Source organism: Nicrophorus vespilloides, unplaced genomic scaffold (assembly GCF_001412225.1).
Source record: "Nicrophorus vespilloides isolate i.1.1-1 unplaced genomic scaffold, Nicve_v1.0, whole genome shotgun sequence".
Classification (NCBI taxonomy): domain Eukaryota; kingdom Metazoa; phylum Arthropoda; class Insecta; order Coleoptera; family Silphidae; genus Nicrophorus; species Nicrophorus vespilloides.
The window spans coordinates 62,589-86,533 of record NW_017099876.1 but is presented as its reverse complement, the minus strand read 5'-3'; the positions used below and the strand labels follow the sequence as shown (position 1 = coordinate 86,533).

General features: G+C 27.9%; 2 protein-coding genes across 2 annotated transcripts in view; both read left to right on the top strand.

Annotated features, from left to right (window-relative positions):
* The first annotated feature begins 899 nt into the window (after positions 1-899).
* Positions 900-1,214, top strand: LOC108565956 (cytochrome c-like). Its single transcript, XM_017925638.1, has one exon. The coding sequence runs from the start codon at positions 900-902 to the stop codon at positions 1,212-1,214; it is 315 nt and encodes a 104-aa protein (XP_017781127.1).
* Positions 1,215-8,133: 6,919 nt separating this feature from the next.
* Positions 8,134-23,945, top strand: part of LOC108565965 (heparan sulfate 2-O-sulfotransferase pipe) — a 23,506-nt gene continuing 7,694 nt past the window's right edge. The window contains exon 1 of the mRNA XM_017925651.1: positions 8,134-8,547. Coding sequence (XP_017781140.1) covers positions 8,498-8,547 — 50 coding nt within the window. The 5' untranslated portion in view covers positions 8,134-8,497. The remainder of the gene's footprint in view (positions 8,548-23,945) is intronic.

Below are 23,945 nucleotides of genomic sequence, written 5' to 3'. Positions count from 1 at the left end.
TGTCGGTCGTTTCGTTATCCTTGTTCCTTGATGTTCGGAGAACACTATGGTGAAAAACAAATACAAAAATATAATTTATTTAAACATATTTGCGAGACTTTCAATGAAATAAAACTGAAATTATATATACCCTATGCTTTAATGAGAATATATTTCATCGGGGCTATCTGAAAGGTTTTGCATTCATCATTAATCAACCAATATATAAAACAATATAAAATTTACAGCAAATTTTATCACCAAATAATGCTGTAGATGAAGAACAAATTATTGTTTTAGTATTGCAATTTATGATCATTTCTCTATGTATTCATAGCATTAACAATATTCTATGAATTTAAATATTATAAAACTATATGTAATATATCATGTCGTAATTTTATTCACAATCTGTTCATAAATGTGAACATTGAGTAAATTTAAGATCGCAGTTGACATTAAATGGACATTATGATGATTTTGAACATTAATAATTACTTAAATCTAAATATACTAAATCTAGTGGTTTGCAATACTTCAGCCTGTTTGTGGTTTCACTGTTGTCGAGAATGTCAATAGCCAGAACATTAGTATGTGACTCCAGTCTATCTTGGTATCTATATGAACATCTTCGTGTATTTGTTTATTCCTGACGAACTATGGAGCATTTCTTTCATAGGCATTTTGATATATATCATATCTAAAGATATTTATAATTTATACAGTTGTGCTTCAATTTTATTGTAATTGGTGTAATAATACATATATCAAAATAGCCTTGACAATATCAACATTATTTGACACTGTTGTAAATAAATAAATGACAATTTTTCAGTTGTCAGTCATATCATATCATTTTTTTTGTAATTGAATAGAAACTAGTTTTCTCTCGGTGTAAATTTCCGTGTTAGCAATCAGAGATGGCAGATCTCGAAAACGGAAAGAAGGTGTTTATAAAAGTGTGCAATCAGTGCCACACAATAGACGCGGGTGGAAAGAATAGGGTTGGACCGAATTTGCACGGAATCTTCGGTAGAAAGACGGGAATGACGCCTGGTTTCTCGTACACCGATGCCAACAAGAACAAGGGAATCACCTGGACGAAGGAGACGATGAACGAGTACCTTGAGAATCCGAAGAAGTACATTCCCGGTACGAAGATGCTTTTCGCAGGATTGAAGAAAGCCAAGGACAGGGAAGACTTGATTGCTTACTTGATGGAGGCCACTAAATAATAATCGAGTCGTACACAACTAATTTATTTATTTATAATAATAAATCATTCCGACTTTCGTATCATTTCTTTGTTTGTTTTTTTTGTTGTTTTATTGAATTGATTACCACGAGGAGAAAGTTTGAATGAATTACATGAAGATTGTATCAATGATCTTAAAAAGACTGAAAAGATATGAATGTTAGGCAAGAAAGACACTAATTTTTACGAGCATTTAAATGTGATAATGAACGTACTAATATTACTTCTACACTACTAATCGCAAATGAAATTGAACATATAGAGGTGTTTTAGGATCATATAAATAAACCAATTGAATTAGTTAGGATTAGTGGTGTTTATATAGAGTACTTTGATTAAACCAATTAAGCCCATAAATACCATTGCTAAATCTTTGCAGAGATACGATACTTATACAGTGGAACCTCGCATAACGAGCATAATTCGTAACAGAATCTCACTCGTTACGAGAAACACGTTAAACAAAACAATTTTTCCCATATAATTTAATGTTAAATACGATAATGCGATTCATGTATAAAATTGTTACTTTGAATATGTTTCACTATACGAGTAAAAATCTGGAAATTTTTGAACGGATTAAACTTAACGAGTTTCCACTGTATTAACCAAAGTGTTTGTTTGGTTGCATAACTACATGCTATGCAATTGAATAAAGAATGCATGATCTAAAAACATTGCATTGCATGGTCAATAAAAATAATAAAAATAGGGTCATAATTCAAGAAAAAAAAGTTTGGTAGTACATCAAGCTTAAATAAGATACAGAATTAAGTATATGACCTTCAAAATGAGCTAACTGAAAATGTTTAATTGATTTCCCCCCGAAATCTGATTAAATTTTAACTGTTGCCGATTTCACTCCTATATATTTTGAACTAACATGTTTGTATAATTGATGCACTTACATTAATAACTAGAAAGTAAAATCTAAATGTTAATAAGTACGCCATTTAAATTTATATTCTAAATTTAAATAAAAGTATGTTTCAACACAGTTCGATGCTTTTAGTATTATATTTAATATGTAAAATATAATAGATGTTTTTAATTATGGTATATTTGAATAACACTAACTTTGAATTTGAGAAGAATTTGTTGGTTTTATTGTACTGATCGTAAAATACTTGAATGCTACTAACTTTGGTCGATATGATTAAATTGAAGGGTACAATAACCCGGACTGTTTGAAGCAAAACTAATCGAGAAACGACATAAAATTGAAGAAAATAGTGTAAAAAGTAAAGAGTAAAAACTGATCGTTTAAGTATAAATACATAATTTTGTGAACTATCTAAATGTTCTCTCTTCAACAAGGCTACCCTAACCACAGTTTAAAATGGGTTAAAACACCAGGGCGCCAGATTTTTGGGGCGGTAATTTTGCTTCAAGTCCCGTGTATTTTTACCAAATATCTTAGGACGGTCCTGCTCTTCAATTAATTTCTTAGAAATATTAAAATAATAATTAGATAATCATTAATGTGCTGGTTGTATCCAATACAAGTATTCCCCGACTTACGAACTCCAGTACTTACGCACAAAATTCTAAAAGCTCGAAGTTGTCACAACAATAGTGATAGAAAGTAATAAAAAAAATAACTTTCCAATAAAAAATTGATAATTTCTTTAATAAAAGAATCTACGTTCGTTTTTTTTTAATTAAATATTTGTGATGTCTATTTTTTCAAATTTATGCAATCAGTAATACGGAAATTAACATATACAAAAGTAAAAACCATGATAAAGTGTGGTAAATATATTTTGATTTTTTTTAATTCACCCGACTTACGAACAACCGCTTGGAATGGAACTAGTTTGTAAGTCGGGGATCCTGTGTTTAACTCTAATGAGGTTTAAAAACTAACAACTTATTTATTGGGCTGCAATTTGCATAGTACTTTCTTAAATATATAAACATAAAATAATTAAAATATATAAAACTAACTTTAAACTATAATTAATATACCAGACTAATATTTAAGTTAATCTAACCAAGATAAAAACAGTTTCATACATTAACTGTAAGCTTAAAGACGTGAATTACTATTAAATTAAATAAGATTTCGGTATTACTCTTCAATTATTTTTAAAATTTACAATTTTACATTTAGAATTGTGCGAGTTGTCAGCTTTGGCTTTACTCCGGTACACCACATACTGCAATTAAATCTATTCATAAGTTGTGTAATCTCAAGTTACTGCATATCATTTACCACACGAACTCCGCAATTTCTGAGGCAAAGGCAAATTTTTTTGTGTGCCAGAAGACCACTTTCGTTGCAAACTCCACTTACCATATACTCTTCGGCATGAATATCATTTATTATAACATCCAATTAGCGTCATTCGATATGCAGAGCATCGTATGAGAAAAACAGGTGTACCAGTTTATATGTTGCAAATATTATACAAATTTTTCATCGCGTATTTCCGGAAATAATATATCTGATTGCTTCCTGCATATCCGTTTAATTGGTGCGCAATTATGTCAGGAGAATAGAAGAAAGCTTGAGATTATATTGATTATCATCAATAGCGTAACAGCGGTTCTTTCATTCCTTCTGATTTAAATCATACTTCTTATTTGGTGCACGTGATGATTCTTTTCTTTTTTTTTCTTAAATGTTAAACGTTTCTGGGCAGAGCGTCTTCGGTAAATTAAAATACTACTTTCACGCGCGGCTCCGGTCAACATCACGGTTTGCCGCTTCTTTTCTGCTCGTGGTGCCATTCATTCACCTGCTTTACTTTGTGTTCTTCCTCTTCATTTTCCGCATCTCGAAGAATTTAAATCATCGACTATCGGCATATCTAAATTACATAGATTTATTCAACAACAGCTACAAACCTATTTTTTTTGTAATTTTACATGGATGATTTTCTATTCCACTTGATGCTTTTAGAATAAAATAATACTCATTTAAAATTATATGCTTCATGTATAAACTATCAAATAAAAGTTAAGCAATAGATTCCTACACAAGACAAATATGGGTGTCATAAAAGAAGCGTTCTTTTGGTTTTTATTGAGGTTATGTTAGTTTTCATTCAATAGTCGTGTACTATGAAGCATTAAATTTAACAGTAAGACACCTCAACCACACGTTGATATGATAAAAACTTAATAAAATTTAACATTCATATTGAAAATAATGTGGCAAAATTTACTTGAATTGAATCAACATATAGGTTAACTTCAGTAGTATTGATGCTCTGCGATTCCACTATTTCCTTTGACTGTGAATCTGCTGCTATCCTTAACACTGTCATTGTTCTGATCCTCATTTATTTCACTGTCTATCTGTGATTAACGAAGGCCTTATATCTATATATGAAAATTGATACAGAAATGTCGATGTGGCTACTAAATACTGAATTGACTATTGAACACTATTTTTAGAATAATCGATAAATTGGTCCTAAATAATCCAATAATAATTGTTAAATATATAAAAAAAAATAGAGAAAATGGAAATTAATATAATAGAATATATATTTTGCAAATAAAATCCAATATTTACGTTGCGATTTAATTGAGAAAAGTCAGACAATGTCAAATTTGTATTTAATGTTTAAAAATATAGATTAATTACTACAAACCTTAGACTAAAGAACAATAAGACAATTCAATCAATTAAAAAAAAACAAATATCAGAGCTGCGTTTGTACCCAAATTGTGTTGCGTTAAATAATTGGGTTGCGTTAAATAATTAATGTATCACAAAATGACAGTTGTCACCATCTGTCAAAGCGAGAAACTGGTGAAAAATTGTTAGCAATTGGGTAGCAGCACATCTAAAAACAAAGAAATGCTGCCATGTGAAGCAATCATAAGCGACTGAATGATTAATAAAAGACAGGTTAATGAAAGACATCGTTATTGGATCGTTTAATGAAATCAATGCCAAAAGAAAATAAAAAAATGTGTTTTTCGAGTAGGATAATACTTTATTTATTTAGTCACTTAGTCATTGATAGCAGTCCACGTTTCCATTCAGTCAAAGCGACCTTCACGGTCAAAAACAAATAAATAAACACAACAAACAAAAATTTGGGTAAATTGGGTACACCTCAAACAAAGTTGGTCGAAGGCCCCCAAATAATGTGTCTTTTTTTTTGTAGAGAAGAGGAAACCTTACATAGGGACCGCGGGTGGAGTCGTGGTACTGTGGGATTCTTACCGCACTAAAACCTTTTCTCTTCTTTGTCAGCATACAGGACTGCTGATTGTCTTTGCATGATTGGCCCTCGGATCATGTTAGTGCTGGCCTCCACTGCCACTGTCCTCGTAGGCCCTATGCCTCCTTTCGTCTTCTTTTTTACTGAGTATCACCTCTGTTGCTACAATCTCCCAGCACTCTTCAGCATTTCGCTGACAAAATTTTCCGACTCTAGCAGAACTTCTAATCCTGCCTCTGTCTCGTGTTTTCTTCTAAGCCATCTGCACTTAAAATAATGTAAATCTAGAACTCTCAAACAATATAAGGGCCCCAAAGAATGCTATTCAAGGGCCCCCATACATTATTGGCCGAGGGCCCCAAATTGTGTTAGCCTTGACAATTCAAAGAACCTATGCATTAATTCAAGTTTGAAATTTTGTATCATTCTGATTTGTTTCTTTATCAGGTTTGCAGGTTTGGAAACTACTCTACATAGTTTATAAGTTTTGAACAATACTTATATATCTGTCATTTCAGCAACTTCTTTGATAAATCGAAGTAATATCAATATTGAATTAAACATTACAAATAATTATAGATTATTCTGTAAAAAATACGCAACGATTCTATTTAATTCATAAGTATCAACTACAATCATCTACAACAGTGGTACTCAAACTTTTTGATCGACGACCTCCTTCTGTATTTAAAAAAAATTAAATGACCCCCGAAGAATGGGTACGTGTACCAAAACATACCGTATTGTTATCAATTTTTCTGCGACCCACCAATTATTTTTCGCCCTCACTTTGAGAATCACTGATCTACAAAGTTATATATGACCACAAAATAATATTTCAACATATTGCAAATTTCATAAAAAATATTTAAGACCTTTCAAGTGATCTACATTTTGCCTTTAAACTGCGTAATCTAACATTGCATCGTATGTTTATTATGTCGACATTAATAGCTGAGAGCAGTGTATTATGAAGCGAACGATAAATAAGTGATTTTCTCTTGCAATCGTTGAAATAATCCTGTTACAATTATTAAGTTTAGTAGGTTAATAAATTCGCATTACTTCCAATCGCGTTATCGTCCACATTTCGTTTACATAACTGGACGGACGAACAGCCGATTACGAAACGCTGCTGCGTGCTTTCTAATTGGCGATGATAAAGATGCAGTTCACAAATTAATACAGTCATCGGAAAGTGAATCCCGCAATATAGCAAATATGAATAACATTTATAAATGTAAATACTTATGTAACTGTTTATAAATTAACTTCTTATATATACAAATAAACATTTCCTGTGCGTATATCATTTGACAATAAGGATGTAATCTTTATAATTGTGGAAGTGTTTTATATGATTATGGTAAATGCACATTTTCTTATATAATCCATTGAACATATCGAAGCGTAAATTCCAGTTCATAATTTCTTAAGATGGTTTAGTATCGTGTACATGCAAACAACCTAGAAATACCGTCATCCGGGAATATTGGATCAACAAAGGCTAATGACTATAACATATTCACTAACTGTTAATATAATTTTTCATAATTTTTCATCAGAATTAGTACAATATGAATAAGAAAAAGTTTTACATTTTCTTATCAAATATTATTAATTTTTAATAGTTCCTTGCATAATTATTTAATTATATTAAATATACTACGTTTAACTGAAATATGTCAATATATCAAAGTATTCTCTGGAGTCACTAAAATGTAATTATTCTTCAGATTAATTAATATACGTATAAATCTCATGTATATAATTTCAATTGAAAAAAAAGATATCTTAATATAAGAAATTTCTGAACATTGACAACTTATTGAAACCAACAATTATTTCCTAACAGAAAAAGTCAAGTTATAATAGAATACACATGGTGCACCATCGGAATTACTGCTATAACATACCGTAATGAAACAGTTTTTAACATTATTTATATGATTCGTAAAACCATATACAAGATATGTAACAAATTACAGCAATATTTAGCATAGACCGGGTTAGCTTCCGTTAATATCCCAGACTCTTTGAAACCAGACTGATCGAGTACTAAAATAAAATAGAAATAAATCACACAAAAAGGATCTGTATAAATAATGTTCTGTACTAATATTGCACAAATAAACTTTAGTTTGTTCAGAAATTCAAACCGGATAATTATATTTTATATCATCTTAAGTTTATTTTAAGATGAAAAATATGTTAAATAACAGTATTCTTCTTCATTTCTTTATTGTTTTATTCTGAAGATTATTCAATTTTGTCTCTAAGAAAACTCTTTTAGAATATCTACAAAATTAAAAAAAATACAACGAAATATTGATATAATTTTGCTATTATTTATATTATAAATTTAAAATTTAGTTATTGATATTATGTAAATTCGTAACTAGTTATAATATTAATTTAAGTTTAATTTACCTTAAAATATGCTACGTTGCATTGATTCATGCAATTAATGACCGTAAAGTAATTGGATACTTACGAATTCTAAATGAAATAAACCCGCTTTTAAAATTGAATTTTGTTAGGTAACGTTTACGTGTAGAGGCATGTATATTTCATTGGTCTTAATGCAAGAGAAAACGCGGTTGTCGTGTAACCGGAAAGATGTGAAAAATATTTCGTTTGGATGAGAGTAGGACGAAGCGGAAGTAGAAAACGGGACGGGTGTGGAGATGTGTAGTAAAGTAAAGCAAGAGAACCGTCGAGCGAATCCTCAGTCGGTTGGTTCTTCAGCCTCGAACGCAAGCAGCAACGGACAACAAGCACACAGCTCGTCGAAAGAGAAAGAGAGAGACACAGTTCCGTCTCATTTTAGTCGAGTTTAGTTATGAAAACTCATCTCGGTTCCGTTCCGAATTTTACCGCTAAATCCTCATTTCAAATCTTGTAAGACGCCGAAGAACGGTCCTCCGTGCTCCGCGAAAGAAGCCCAGAAGAAGAAGAAAATCGCGTTTTTCTTTCCCAATGGGGTTTTCAATCTAACATGTTGTGTTCGTTTCTATAAACTTCACCGCGATTTCCAATACTCTTATTTTTTTTGCCTTTAAAAGCACTACTTTTTTGCATCATGAGGAACATGGAGAACTTCTTTAAAAGAAGATTTAACGTCCCTAAAAGGTAACTATTTATTTTATTTATATTTATTATATTAGGTTAAAATATATAGTCAATAATTCTATTATCTATCATATATGTTTTAAGAGTTTTAAGGTATTTAAAACTAAAACCCATTTATTGTAATAAATTAAAACAATTTGTCCATAATTTCAATTTGATTACGTGTTGAAATTAAAATTATAATCATTTTAAATATGCAAAACAAATTGAACCGTGGATAATAAATTTAATGTACTTCCAAATTATGTTTATTAAAATTGTTTATATTAGTCAATTTCAAGGCCAAACATTAACGGTTTGTTTAGATATGAATATGACAGATTACTTTTAACCAGATAATATTTTGTGCATTTGAGCTGAGAACATAACAATATAAATTTGTAGCTACGAATAAAAATACCATTAAATGACCTGAAGGACAAAAGTCTATTGATCCATTCGATCTTAATTTGTTTGTATTGCGAAGAAAATATTTTGATACATAAAATTGTTGGATAAGTACTAAAATCATAAAATGTATATAAATATTACTTTTGTAAATACTTTAATATTATAGTTTTTATACATACAGTTAAAAACCAATAGTAATGATTTTTGTGGTGCTATTATTTAATTGATACAATAAATTTGATTAATTTACATAGTTTCAGTCTCAATTATTACTATTACTTTATGTCTTCATAATTTCAAATACAATTTGAAATACAGTTTAAAAAAACATCCAAACTAAATTTGTTACATCTACACTATAAAAAATAAACAAAATAAACGTAGACATAATTTAAAATAAAACAAATTCACTTCATTTCATTATTTTTCACTTAAATATGAATCCAATAAGAAATTGTGTCTAGTTAAGTAAATCAATTAAACCATAAAATCTGTGGTTATTTTTTTTTGTTATCCGAATTTTTCTGGTCCAGTGAAGCAAACCCAACTAAACGTAAGATCTGGCAGTTCGTTCAGAGTGAACAATTTATGTGCTCTTTAAAACTAAACCAGTTTAATAAAAAAAATAGAAGCAACAAAGAACATCGGAACAAACAAAGCTATTACATTAATTGTGTTATATAATTGGTGTCAGTAAACTTTAACGTGCAATTGTTTTAGTTTTAAAATCAAATTATTTAATAATTTTCAGATGAATGAAAAAAAAATGAAAAAAAATATTTATAATTATATTATAGAATATTAAAAACAATATTAATTTATATTTAAATTTAAGTTGAATTATGCAAATAAATATATAAAAAAATACCAAAAATTTGAAAATGCAGTTTGAATTTCAATTTACCGTTTTCTTCCATAGATTTTAAACGTGATCAGATACAGAATAACGTTTTATTTTTACATAATTCTTAAATAATAAAGTACAGTTATCCCTCGTATAGTGCAGGTAATCGGTTCCGTCAATATCTCGGACTGTTTCATCGAGGTCTTTACAAATAAATTGCACAAATAGACTAGTCTGTACAAAAAAAAAGAAAAAGAAACCACCATATATACAAACAAATTGTGTACTATTTTTAGAAATATAAAAGGCCATACTTTTTATTTTGTCAAAACAATAATATTATATCAAAAAAGAGTTTTATCTATCACAATTTTTCTTGCAACGGAACACTTCGTAAATCCTGATTTTTTTATAAAATACCCTGTTTATTTTATAGAGTAATAAGGAGAAAAAACATAATAATTATAAGTTTTTACGAAACACCTATTAACATTCCGCGGAACATGGAAATTCAGTTTGTGTTAGCTATGGTATATTATATAATATAAATTACAGATATTTTTTTAGTTTACTTTTAATGTGAAAACCTCTTAATAAATGTAGATTACAGCAAATATATAAAAAAAGTTTAACCTTTTACATTTAACTATTGATTATCATAATTTTGCAGTCCATTGACCGTCGTTTTTAAAACAATAGATGCTTTAATGCGGGTATAAAGCATTAAAACGAATATTATATTAAAAAAATGTATATTACGTACACTTAATAAAATATTTTATATAATTAATTACTAATTACAATATTTTTTTTAAATTTACAATATAAAAAATGAACGTTATTCAAAAATTGTACAATGATCTTGTAATTATAAAAAAAAATAAATCCATTTGTAAATAATATTCATTTACTTATTGCTGAGTGAAATATGAGAACTGCGTAATTTCTCATATAAGCTATGTTAAGTGTTTAAAAACCTGTACAATATGCAATACGTAAACATTACGCAAATTGCCTGACAAATGATGGAATTAGTTTTCATTGTAATCAATTACGGAAGCAGTCTGTTACAAGCAGCACTTGAAATAACTGCGATGATTACAGGAAAAGTGGAATTTTACTTGAGCAATATTATTTACAATGCGCGTCATTATGTAACTGTAATAAAATTATATAATAAGTTCAAAATTTATGAATAAAATTTCGATAATTTTAGCAACATTATCGTAAAAAATAATATAGCGTATTTTAGCGTATCAATAGTACAGCAATGTACAATATACATCCTAGTTTTCAAAACAAACTAAATTTTAGTCGAGAAAAACCTACAAAATTATATTTTAATAAATTATTTTGTCCCAAAATAATTGTCTAATTTAAGTTTTTTAATAGATTATTGAAATAATGAAATTAAATGTACTTATTTATTTAAATTAAGCATGTCAAATAATTTCTTGTTCTGAACAGGTAAAATTTTGTAACAATTGTTAGTTTGGTTTTGTACCCTCTGACAATTTGTTTAAGATTCATTATTACGGTCATCATTGCAAAAACTATCCAAAAAGTCTATACTCGAACAATTACCGCGATAAAAGAAAATGGCTTATTGGTAGTATAACCATGCCAATCAAAATCCAGCTAAACCACAGTGTTGATGATGGAAGTTGTACGCGCTGGTACTGAAAATGGGTGGAATAGAAGAATAGTTTGTCAACCACAAAACAACTCCAATTTCAATGTCCTCAATTTGGGTTTCTTTAACGCCATTCAATCATTACAACACAAAGTGTCGCCGTCCAATATTGATGAACTCATTGCGACCATGTATAAAGTATGGGATGAAATAACTGCGAAAAAAACTAGACAATGTTTTCATTATATTGCAGAAGTTTATGGAATTGACCGTGCTTCATAAAGGAGGCAACGATTATAAGTTTCCTCACATTAGTAAGGACAAACATTGTTAGCACGTCAGGAACTTGAGCGTTTATAGTTACTAATTTGTTAAATGTTACTCATAACTGTTAATTTTAGAATGTTTTCCATTTTATGCTATAGTTTAACAGTGAAAATACATGTTAATATCCCTTTGTCATATATTTTTAGAAATGGGAAACTTATTTTCGAACAAATAAAATTCCTAAATCGGGAGAGGGAGTATGTAACATTAGTTCCTCGAAATAACTCGACAGTAACTGTCCAAGATATTTGCAAAATCCATTATTAACTGAACTCAACGAGGTATTACTATAATTTTTAATTGTATTAAAGTTTCGAACGTATTCATGTCCACGAACAATACAAGAAATATTCAATGTTCTTCACATAACAACTACGTGATTTTTGTTTTCAATTGTTCAAATTCCACCAATTATTACCCATTGTCTTAATTTAAGTACATAATTAGTTTCTAATTGTACTTAATCTACAACTATTGACGACTATAAAAATATATTTTAGGTCTGTTTTGGAATATTCATAAATCTAATGAGAACAGGATAAGTTTTTTTTCCTTGTCAATATTGATTATTTGTTCTTAGCGTAATGGAAAACCTCCGTTAGACAAAATCAATAATAATTTTCTCCTTTTTATGTTTGTCTTTTAAATTATTGTTAATTGTTTTTCCTTAAAGCGAATTTGACATTTACATTATTGAATTTACTGTAATTTTGAATGCAATCTTTTCAATTTATATTTAAAGTCAATTTTATAATGTAATAAAATAGCAAATTACAGCCATACCTCTCATAGTGCGAATAATTGGTTTCGCCAACATTCCGGACTGTTTGAAACCGGACTATCCAAGAAATGAATACATAAACATATTTTTCTTTAGTATTTATTTTTATTTTACTGAATTAAAGTTTAGTTTTTCATAGTTTTAGTTAATTATATATTAATTTTAACAATGATTTATCTATAATTATTTATGTATTTATATGTATATAAATTGAGTTTTTGGTACAAATTATCTTATTAATACAAAACATATAACTTTGTAATTTTGTAAAAAAAAACAATAATTGAAAAAAAATACCCTAGTTATAAAATATACAACATAGTCAGTTTCATAAGTAATTGTTCTTGTTACATCACTATAGTAAATAATATAAGATAATTTGTAATTTGTGACAATTTTTCAAATCATTAATTCTTTAAAATTATTTCAAGTCGTGCATGAAGAGTCATTGCACAACGATTTCATTATAGCGCATCTATTTAATTATTAAAAAAATGTAATGTAGTCCATCTCTAATTTGAATCCTTGAGAAAATCAACAGAATAAGTGAATGTTAATAATTGCATATTGTTGACTTATTGAAGATAATCATGTAATTAAATCAATTGCTGAAATTATTGAAATGTAAATGAAATTTATTATACACAGCTTGCTTTTAGGATATAAACAATTTTATATAGAAAAAAAAATATATAAAACTTTTTTTTATAGTTTTGTGAAAAAAATATCGCGGCTTTAGAAATTCTGCACGATCTATCGATTCTAATTTGTAGGAATAATGGACATGATTATTATTTGCAGAGTTAGTGAGCATGAAGGTTCGCTACAATGGAATTACTGTATCAACTACAATGGAGCGTTGCACGGGTGGAGAGGAAACAAATAATATTATTACATATGTCTATTGCAATATTTGCATTTTTTTGGCATTGATTTTGACCCGTGAAATTGGGTAGAAAATGGGAGATGACCGATCAGGAAACGGATTAATGAAAGATGAACACAATAATAATAAAAAAAGGTTACACGAGAAGTGTAGAAAATGCGAGAGTCGGACATCAGGTTTTTTACTGTTGACATACTAAGAAATATCGCGGAGAGTCTTCTTTATATTGGCTTAGACCTGGTGCTCACTTTGGAGACACATTCGATGTAAACGCGAGAAACTCCAGGTGCTAATTAAAATGGATATTAACGGCCGGAATAAATAGGTTTTTATTGGAAGCATATATGAATGTGACCCAGTTCAAAAATTTACTGCCAGTACTTTCTACTTTGGACCGTTTCCTTCGCAAAGACCATTTGGGATTTGCATTTTTGTCGATAATTAATTAAACGTATTAAGTAATATTGTACATTTTCGATAAAATAAGTAAAATATTTGCTGAAATAAGTAAAATATTTGTTAGAACGTCATTTGAAATAACAAAACAAGTAACAATAAATGATGTAAATTCTGATTATAGACTACAGTATTTATATTTACTCAACAATTGCCTTCAATTAAACACACGAACTGCAATCATTGGACAATGGAAAAAAATAACTACAAGGCATTATTTAAAAACGCAAATTAACGTTTTTGTTCAAACGTCTTATGATTTTGCTTATGATTTCACGATAAAAAAATATCTGAAATTAAAATTTCAACTTTCATTTTACCAATCTCTTTAAAATTATTTTATTAACGAAAGTCAATGTCATGGATAATCAGTGACCTCTGACATTTTACTAATTAGAAAACATATTTATAATATCTTTATGAAAAAAAAAACGATATTAAAATCTTTTTTTCTTCTACTTCATTAGAAATGTATAATAAAAGTTGAAAAACCTATATCAATTTGCTCACTTGCTCACAAATATAGAGCAATACCTTCCATAGTGTGGGTAATCGGTTCCGGGTTGTTTGAAACTGGATTAATCGAGTAACTAAATAAACCGCACAAAAAGAGATCTGACTATAATGGAAAAATACCGTATATAACAATGAAAATCTTTAAATCAAATTGTAAAACAAAAGTGATTCTTCTATTATTACAGTAATGTGATCTGAATTCGAGCAAGTTTTGATCAAATTAGAACAAAGATATTTTAATTTTGTGGATTATTTTATTACTGACTTCAAATTAGTCTAGACTCTAGTTATTTTTGAATGTTTTAATCACAACCTAATTAATAGTTTTAAATAAACCTGTTTTTCTTGGCAAAACATTTTTTTTCACTAAAATACTCAAACTTTGACGTAGGTACAAAATAACTTTTGTAGCTTATTTCTGTATATCATTAAGTAGAAAACAAGTGTCCTTGCAAAAAAATGATTAAAAAAAATAAAAACTGCAATGATTTAATAAATAGCACTAACAAAACAAAACTTAAATGATTTATTGATCTCTTTATAATTAATCATTTAATCATTTATGTTGATTTATACACTTTATTAAAAAAAAGTGTCGAAATTTACACTTTTTTTTAATAAAGTTTATAAAGAATAATAAATAATACAATTAATATTATAATTTATTATTGAAATATACACATATTATAAATACAAAAAAAATTGTGATTTATAATTCACAATACAAATCTTATTTGTCTTTAAACTCTTAAAAACATTACAAGTTTAAATCTTAAAATAAATTAATTGAAATATAAACCAATTTTATGAAACAATAGAACAAAAAATATAGAATTAAGATATTTTAGTAAATTTTGTTATCATTTTTTTGTAAGTAAATAATTTTTGACAATCGAGATAAATATTTCATTATTATTAAGAGGTGAATAACCTTTATGTACATGTCGTGATTATACTGACACTATACGAATAAAAATAATTTAGGTTTTTTAACAGTAGTATCAAAAAAACTAAATAATTATAACTGTATTGTTACACAATATTTTTTTAACAATTAATGAATGTATTCTATGTAATAAAAAAAACTGTATCAAACTAAATGCAAATAAATAAATAATGATAGTATCATTTATTTTTTATGCAAATTACTGTAAATGCTAGTTCTACAAGTAGTTCAAATGCCCTGCAGCTTATATGCACAGAGTTTGCACTGGACAAAGGTTTAAATTATGTATTGGGAATATATCAGAAGAAAAGTTTCCTATAACCTAGTAAGCCAAGTCCATGACGTGTACGGAGACTATAAAATCTTATTTGGCAAACCGCAAATATTTCCTTCATTGTCTCTTAGTTGCATTCCGTTAATGTTCTTAATTCATATTTAAATAATTATAATTTACAATAAGTACATATTACTTCTAAAAAAAACTAGAAAATTAAATATTTGAATTTACTTTGTTTGTTTGAAATAAATATAATGTAAAGATGTATTAAAAATGTATTAGTTTTTTAGATGTTATGGGTTAATTCATTCTGTTAATAATCTTATATTGTATTTGTATAAACTAGAGAAGAATAATGATTGTTTGTCATCACAGATGGAAGAAGTAGAACGCAGGGATTTAAGAGCAATTATTTAGTTCTTCGGATTTTATGTCCTAATTAAAAAATGAAGGAACAGTAATAAATATATATTTCCTCATCTAATTAAACTCAGTGAAGATTTATACAGTTGTCTTGATGCAAAATCTCGGAAAAAGAGAAAGAATAACGACAACAACAATAAAATAACAAAAGTACACACAAAATACCGAAATGGATTACGTGTGACTGGCACGAAGCAAGTCTATAATTAACTGACGGAATTTAATTTTAAAATAAATTAGTTTTCTTAGATGCCGGCACGCTAAATGGTGCAAAATCGTTTCAGGACGTCGAAGTTACTGCAGACGAAGAACATAATAATAAGAAGGAAAAAAATATGGAAGCAGAAGAATAAATACGTAACAAATAACTGTTTTGTCCGTTCCAAAGTTGATTATCTTTCTGCTCTCACGGCGACCGGAGACCCCGAATTCGTTATATAATCATTGCTTGAAATAATTAACGCCAATTATTCTGGGACGCGAATATTCATCTTTTGCAGGGAAAGGCGTTCCTCACGTTTTCCGTTCGTTTCCACAAAAAATAATATAACGACCGTTTTTGCTGCAATAATTTACACGTGCAAATTACCCTCTGGTATCGACCTAATTGGAGCTGTTTTTTTATAAAGCTGTGTTAACGTATCCATGTGTCTATCTTCTAGTCAATGAACTTTAGATGACTAGACGATTACTAGATTATTATATCCTCTAGTTATTAGATTCTATATCGACTAACAGGAAGCAAAACTACTAATAAGATCAGCGATTATAGTTAATTATGATTTATTTTTTTCAGTTTTAATTAATTAATTATCATTTTATTATAATTGTAATTAGATATTCTTGGAAATAATGGTGCTTTACCGATCATAATTCACTGATCGCATTATGCATTGAGAAACACTATTTATTTCTTTATTTACTTAGATCTATACTTATTAAATTGTCTATTTATTAATTGTTACAAAATGATTTGTACTTAAAATAAATAAAATTTGTACCAAATTGTTTAAAATTAGACATCAATACACAAAATTCTACTTTTCCATTCAGATTTTTCTGGGACGAACTACACTACTTAGTCTCAATTACAAAACTCTCCGACTTCATCAAATCCCTAGAAGGTAGACTAGTCCTAAGAAATCACAGATCTCAAACACCACACCTATTTTAATTACAATCCAGGCAAATTCCTGAGTCGCAAACCACAAAACAAAAAATCTCTTCCCACAAGTCATCTTTGTCATAAACGTAGAATCGGACGATCCCATCCTCACACATCAACCCAAGGTTTATCAGATAATAATCACAAATTCACGTTGAAAACTCAAATGTTTGTATTTTTTTTTAATATAGCATGCAAATATAGAAACTAGGGTTTGTACAAAAACCGGTTATCGAATCTCAATTTTTCTACAAAACCGTTTTAAACCGGTTTTCGTATTTGGACCAAAAATTTAACGAATCTAGTGAAAGAAATAAGTTAAACGTGTTTGTTTAAACATCTGTGGATTTTGTAAATTAACCAAAAACCTTACTAAACTAAAATTTTACAACTAATTTCACTTTTCATTTCTTTTCAATTCACGTAACAGAGACGATTTTGTATCAAAATTTTTATGTTTGTATTAAAATAATTCATTATTTTTTATATTTTAAGTCTATACTCAAAAACAGTTTTCTTTAGTTGAAAAAAAACTGGTTTTTTAATTACATAAATTTCTCTAAAAACCGGTTTAAAAAACCGACAAACCCTAATGAAAATAAAAATTGTAACAAAATTACAAATTAAAAAAATATTTTTGTTTAACAATTGACCTATTTATATATTTAGACGTATTTATTATACAAAAAATCAATTATATAACTATTTAGAATTATTACTTGATTCTCTGGGATCTTTGGGTCTCCGTGGTTGATCACATATGTTAAGTGGTTTCTTTTGTATTACCTCTTTTTTGCGAAATGATGGTGATTATAATTGAATGTTTTATCGTCACTTTCACCACTGGAAAATAATGAAATCAAATTCGTGATGAGGCTGTAAAATGCACTGACAGGAAGAGCACACAGTATTTCCAAATCTTGATGATCAATAAAACGGTTTATCGCTCAGTAAAAGTTAATGCAATGCAGTGGAAAGAAAAAGAGATTTTTTATGTTTTTGTTAAATACATCAAAATTGTAAATTAGTTTTAAGTTGAATTTTTATTTAAACTTATAACATTCAGTAAATCAATCAATATTTTAAGCACTAATTATATTTGGATCAATTTTATATTTCCTAAAATTGTTACCTAAATAATTAAATATGTTCCAAATTTGTTTTTAATACTGATTTTAGTACCAGTGACTATTAAATACTTCATTAAATATTAAACTAATTGAACATAAAACAATATTATATACTTGAATGAGGACACCTTTCATATTTATGTACTGCAGAGATAATTATATGCAGTTTAATATTATATTGCACCTTCTCCATACAATCTTTCCAATTTTCTTCATATAAACACCTGATAGATCTATAATTATTAAGACTATAATCATGTCAAAGGATTTCTTTCTATTATTCAATTTCTAATACATACATAGTATTCTTAAAAAAATATAACTCACAAATTAGTTTTAATATAAGAAATAATTAACAAATAACTAATAACTAATATTAAAATAGAAATAAATACTTGAGATTTAATAATGTAATTAATATATATTTAAATATGAATAATTTGTATAGCTAAATGTAAATCTTTATTTTGTATAATGAGAGTATTTTATTAAATATATCATTAAATTAATTTATGTATAAAATACTTATTCAATGACCGTAGTAAAATTTCCCACTATAATTTATACTTGTCATTACTTCTTTGAGTTTACCTACGCAACAATATTGAATGATTCTCAATGCAACAATGGTTCCAAGGTTACGTTTGTAGTGATCTAATTGTATATAAACATTTACGTTTGTAGTCATTCTATTTTCAGTTTACAACAATTATGTTAACTTTTTAAGGGTCGTTTGACTAACAATAAAAATAAATTAATTCTAATTAGAATTACTGGAATACATATTTAATTTGAAATTTAATTTAAAAAATAATTCATTTTTAAAATTCTTTTCATTCATAATCTAATGCAACAATTTAAGACTTATTTTACTTAAACAATTTATTTTTCGACGATTTTTTTTATAGGTATTTAATATATGAAAAATATTAATATTATTCATAAAAGTATGCATTTTAGAATGTAAAAATAAAATTTAATAAAAATTTATGTTGCTTAACTGGATATAAATCAAAATAAATTATATGAAATAATAATAATAATAATTTATTGGCCAAACATTAATACATAAGAAGAAAAAAAAAGTACAATTTATATATAAATAAATTTTAACATATAATAAAAATATATATCAATAGGCTGGCCAAAGATGAAATAATATTTTGCATGATATAAATTCATATGAAGTACAACAAAAGCTATAATTTTATTATAAAAGTTTTTTAGTTTTGAAAACAGACTATTAAGAAAGGATCATTGAAGAATGTATTAAAATAGAAAGGTAAGGAGGAAATTGATACAAGATTTAAGATACAGTTTAACAATTGCTAAAATGTCGCAAAAGATAGAAGAAAGTGAAAATCTCGTGTACATCAAGCCTTGGCAAATAAATCAATCAATTTTGCATTCATTTTGTTTCCATAAAAGGAGATAGTTATTTCTAAATTATATAGCATTTATAATTATCAGGAAATTTCATCTTTACACATTCAATTTGAATTCATAATAGTGTTTAAACTAAATGAAAGCCATTATTATTTCCAATATAAGTTTTACTATTTTAGACTAAAAATATTATTTTTTACTTAAAATACTGATAAAATGTAGTTTTAAGTTTTTTTCCTCAATATTTTGTATTAGAAACTAATATAATGCAAAACTTATCGACATCAAACTATTTACATGTTACTAATTGTCCGATGTGTGAAAACGGAAGCAAATATATGAAATGTGTGAATTTTACTTAACAGATTCATCCTCACAATGGGGAGGAGAAAGTTGCGGCGTTTTTCCAATTGTCACCTGGAAAAAAATGTATTCGTACGACATCTTTGCAGGTGTTAATATGTTCTTTTTATGTACGATATTTGCACACTCCCTCAAGTACGTCAAATTCTTTCGGATTAACGAACCTACAATACACAAATCCATTCCAATGTAACTGTAAATCTCGTGCCTTGAAAAAAAATATTTATGCCACAGGTCAAATCTTTGAAGCAATCTCTTTTGTTACGGTGCAAAATTTGACAACTCAACGGTCTTTGATGAATTCCGAATTGTTTTGTACTTTGATCATTGACTTTCGTCATCTTTCTGATCTCAAAGTTTAATAAACTGCTTGAACTCATTAAAGATTTATTAAAAAAAAAACTAATTATCCATGCATTTGATATATTATTTGTTTAATACAAATCAATTTAAAAACTGTACAATTATTATAAACAATCTAAGAATAATTATGTAGCGAAAATTGCCACACTTGTGCAAATTGTGATGCACAAGAAACGGTAATTATAACACTTTTTGAACAAACATGTATGTATATTTCTTACTGTTGTTTATAAACTAGGAAACTCTGAAACAACAGTAAACATTTATGTGGAAACTGATTTGTAATATTTATTTAAATAAATGCAAATTCTTAAGACAAATAATTTTGTTCCGCACTTCTTTGACTTTCTACGTCTCTCTTACAAAATAAAGACACAAAAGGAAATAAAGAAACGACCGGAATAATATGTCGGATCCCACACGTTGAATTAACATTAATTTAGTTAGTTTTTTGGGTTTAAGAAAAAAAGAAATTGTTGCATCGAAGAAATAACGGCCAAGACCTTCGGTGAACGGTGCGAAATGGGATTAAAACCTTGCATCGTTTCCTTTCACATCCTTTGCGGCTTTTCATATTGAGCTGTGCTTTCTGTGCATGAGACACGTGACCGAAGGAAAGCAGTCTTCGGCTGCTTCTTAATTGCCTTCTGGTCTGTTCTCCTGCTGCATTTGTTTATCGCGTTTTATTTCTCTTTGAGTTTTATCTCCGCATTGTTGGTTCGGTTTTGCAGATTCGAAATGCGAAAGTAAATCGTGTGCGTTGCGCCTTATTTTTTTTGTAAATTTCATCTTGTTGCTGCTGCTTGAGGTTAATAATAATTCGATGATGATCAGGTTTCTTACGTCCACATCTGAGAGCGGCGTTCAATATTTCACCGCTATTAATTGGAAAGTTACATTTCCTTTACAAATTATAGACGCATTTGAATCTCACCGCAGAAAATCCGAGAAGTGTATGAAAATGAAGAGAAATTTTGCTACTGACAATTTACAATTTTTCCAGCAAATATTTTTAAAAGCTTTTATTACTTATTGACAGTTAATATAAAACTCACAGTTATTCATAGAATATGGTGCATCCACACTATGCTTAGTATGACACATTTTCTTAATTACTTAAAGTAACTAAATATAGTGACATACAATTTTTTAAGTTAGTACAAATATAATAGACAGTGTCATATCAGTTTCATTGTATCTGTTTTTATGATAATAAATAGTTAAACATTAAATAGCACAGGCTATCATACTTGGTATAACTGACAAACATTTATTACTAATGTCAAGCTTAATGTGAATACATAAATAACCATTCATACTAAGTACAAGCATAAAGTGAATGTATTCGCTATTCAATTTCATAATAATCATTAGTATTTTATTACTTATTTAAAGTACAAATAAAAAAATACTTACATAATTTCTGATACTTCCAATGTAAATGTTGTGTAAAAAATAGTTTTCTTGACCTCTATAATAATTATTTTAATAGAATTACCTAGCAACAACTTTATTATTAATTTATACCTCCTAGATTTAAAGTTATTTCAGTTTAATCTTCTGAAATTCATGAAATTAAAAAAAAATAGTACAATATTTTGTTGTAGTTGCTAATTGATAGGCATGAGTAAGTTAACAATGAATTACAATGTGTTTTATGTTATATGAATTATAGATGGTACAGTATACATAAAAATATACTTGTTTTATAAATGGGAATAATCTACATTAAAAATAAAGATAATAAATTAAAAAAAAAACTTATTTATTTTAATGAAGCGCAATTAAAACATTTCTTAGAAATTTATGTACAAAATTTCATGTTTTAAAAGTTCTTAGAAGTTCGTGTGTGTGCTAAGTAAATTGTCTATTCCTTCACTTCACTCTTTGTTTCTTTAATAATGAAAAATACATTTCTTCTAACGTCACTTTATGTAACATTCTAAAAAAAATTGTTTGTGATTATTTTTTTAATAAGACATTTTTAATTACAGTCCAAGATTTGGTAATTATTAATCTTCAATTAAAATTTGTAACTTCTCTTGATTACTTTCTTCTCACACGAAAGCAATTAAACATTTGAGTATTGAAGGATTTTAGATGTTTTCTATTTATATAAAAAAGGAAGGTGACAGAAATTCGAATGTAAATACAATTGCCAATAAAAATAATAATTACGTTCCTTTAGTTGCTGCTTGCCATTCTATTCCTTGCTTTTAATACTCTTTCTCTTGTTTCATCAGGATTAGTTGGATCATTCCTACTTTCATACTTACACTCTTTCCAGTCTCAAACTTTTACTCACTCTAGTACACCCAGGTCACTCCACTTACACTATTTTATGTTCAATGAACCCATATATCCACACCCATATGCTACGTTTTATTTCTAACCATTAATCAATTAATAAGATTCGCATCTTCCTTACTTTCACACTTGCAAGTATCAATTTGATTATGAGAGATATTTTCAAATTATTTGCAAGAAGTTATACTTAAATCTAAATCTATTCAATTACATAAGAAATTATTAAAATCGGCTCCGCCAATATGTTTAAAACCAAACTAATCGAGGAAGTAAATACAAACAACAAATAAATCGCACAAAAATATTCTTGACTATATAAATGAAATTTTTAGAATATATTTTTATTTTGTCTAATTAAAATTTAGTTTGTTTCGAAACTTTCAAACTGGACTATAGTGAACCGGATTAATTAAAGCCGCACTATTCGAATGTAGAAGAGAATTAATTTACATAAGTGAATTGAAATGCATGTAAAGAAAAGTAAATAAAACAAATCTTAATATGAACGTAAACGCAAATTTATAAAATGTATATGCACAATCGGTTAATGTATTAATCGTTACATATTTGCTTCTACCGGTAAATGTATACTTTTACCTACGTATATCGGTAAAAGTTGAAAATAATAAATACGAGATAATATTGTTGTATATCAACAAACAAAATCGTGACTTTAGCAAACTATATTAAAATTACTTTGAAATTTGTTTCATTGACTAGACACAATTGATGTAGACCAGTGATTCCCAAAGTGGTCTATATCGACCCCCAGGGGTCTATGACAATCTGCAAGGGGTCTACGTCAACGAAAAAAAAATTTGGGGGTCCATGAAATAAAAATGGGGGTCCACAATAGTGGATCGCAACATACACTGATGGTACCTATTTACTTACATTATACTATCTTATAATATAAAGACATATACATTATTTATAAAAGTACTTATGAAGTAAAAAAAATATTATATATGTTTATAAAATTGTGTAAGATGTAGGCATTCGTTGTGTGGTCGCAATACATTTTGAACTTGTAAAAACCTTGAATATAGCGAATTATGGAATATAGCGAGGAAATTTTTAATTTCCTTTCCATCGTCATACCTAGTGGAAATGGGGTTCAGCGCTATTACCAATCTCCTAACGAAAAAAAGAAACAGACTGGACATCATTAGCCGAGGAGATTTAAGATTAATCCTTACAAAATT

Bases quoted from the DNA above. Each gene is read 5' to 3' on its own strand.
- LOC108565956 (XM_017925638.1), top strand. From the start codon at position 900: ATGGCAGATCTCGAAAACGGAAAGAAGGTGTTTATAAAAGTGTGCAAT.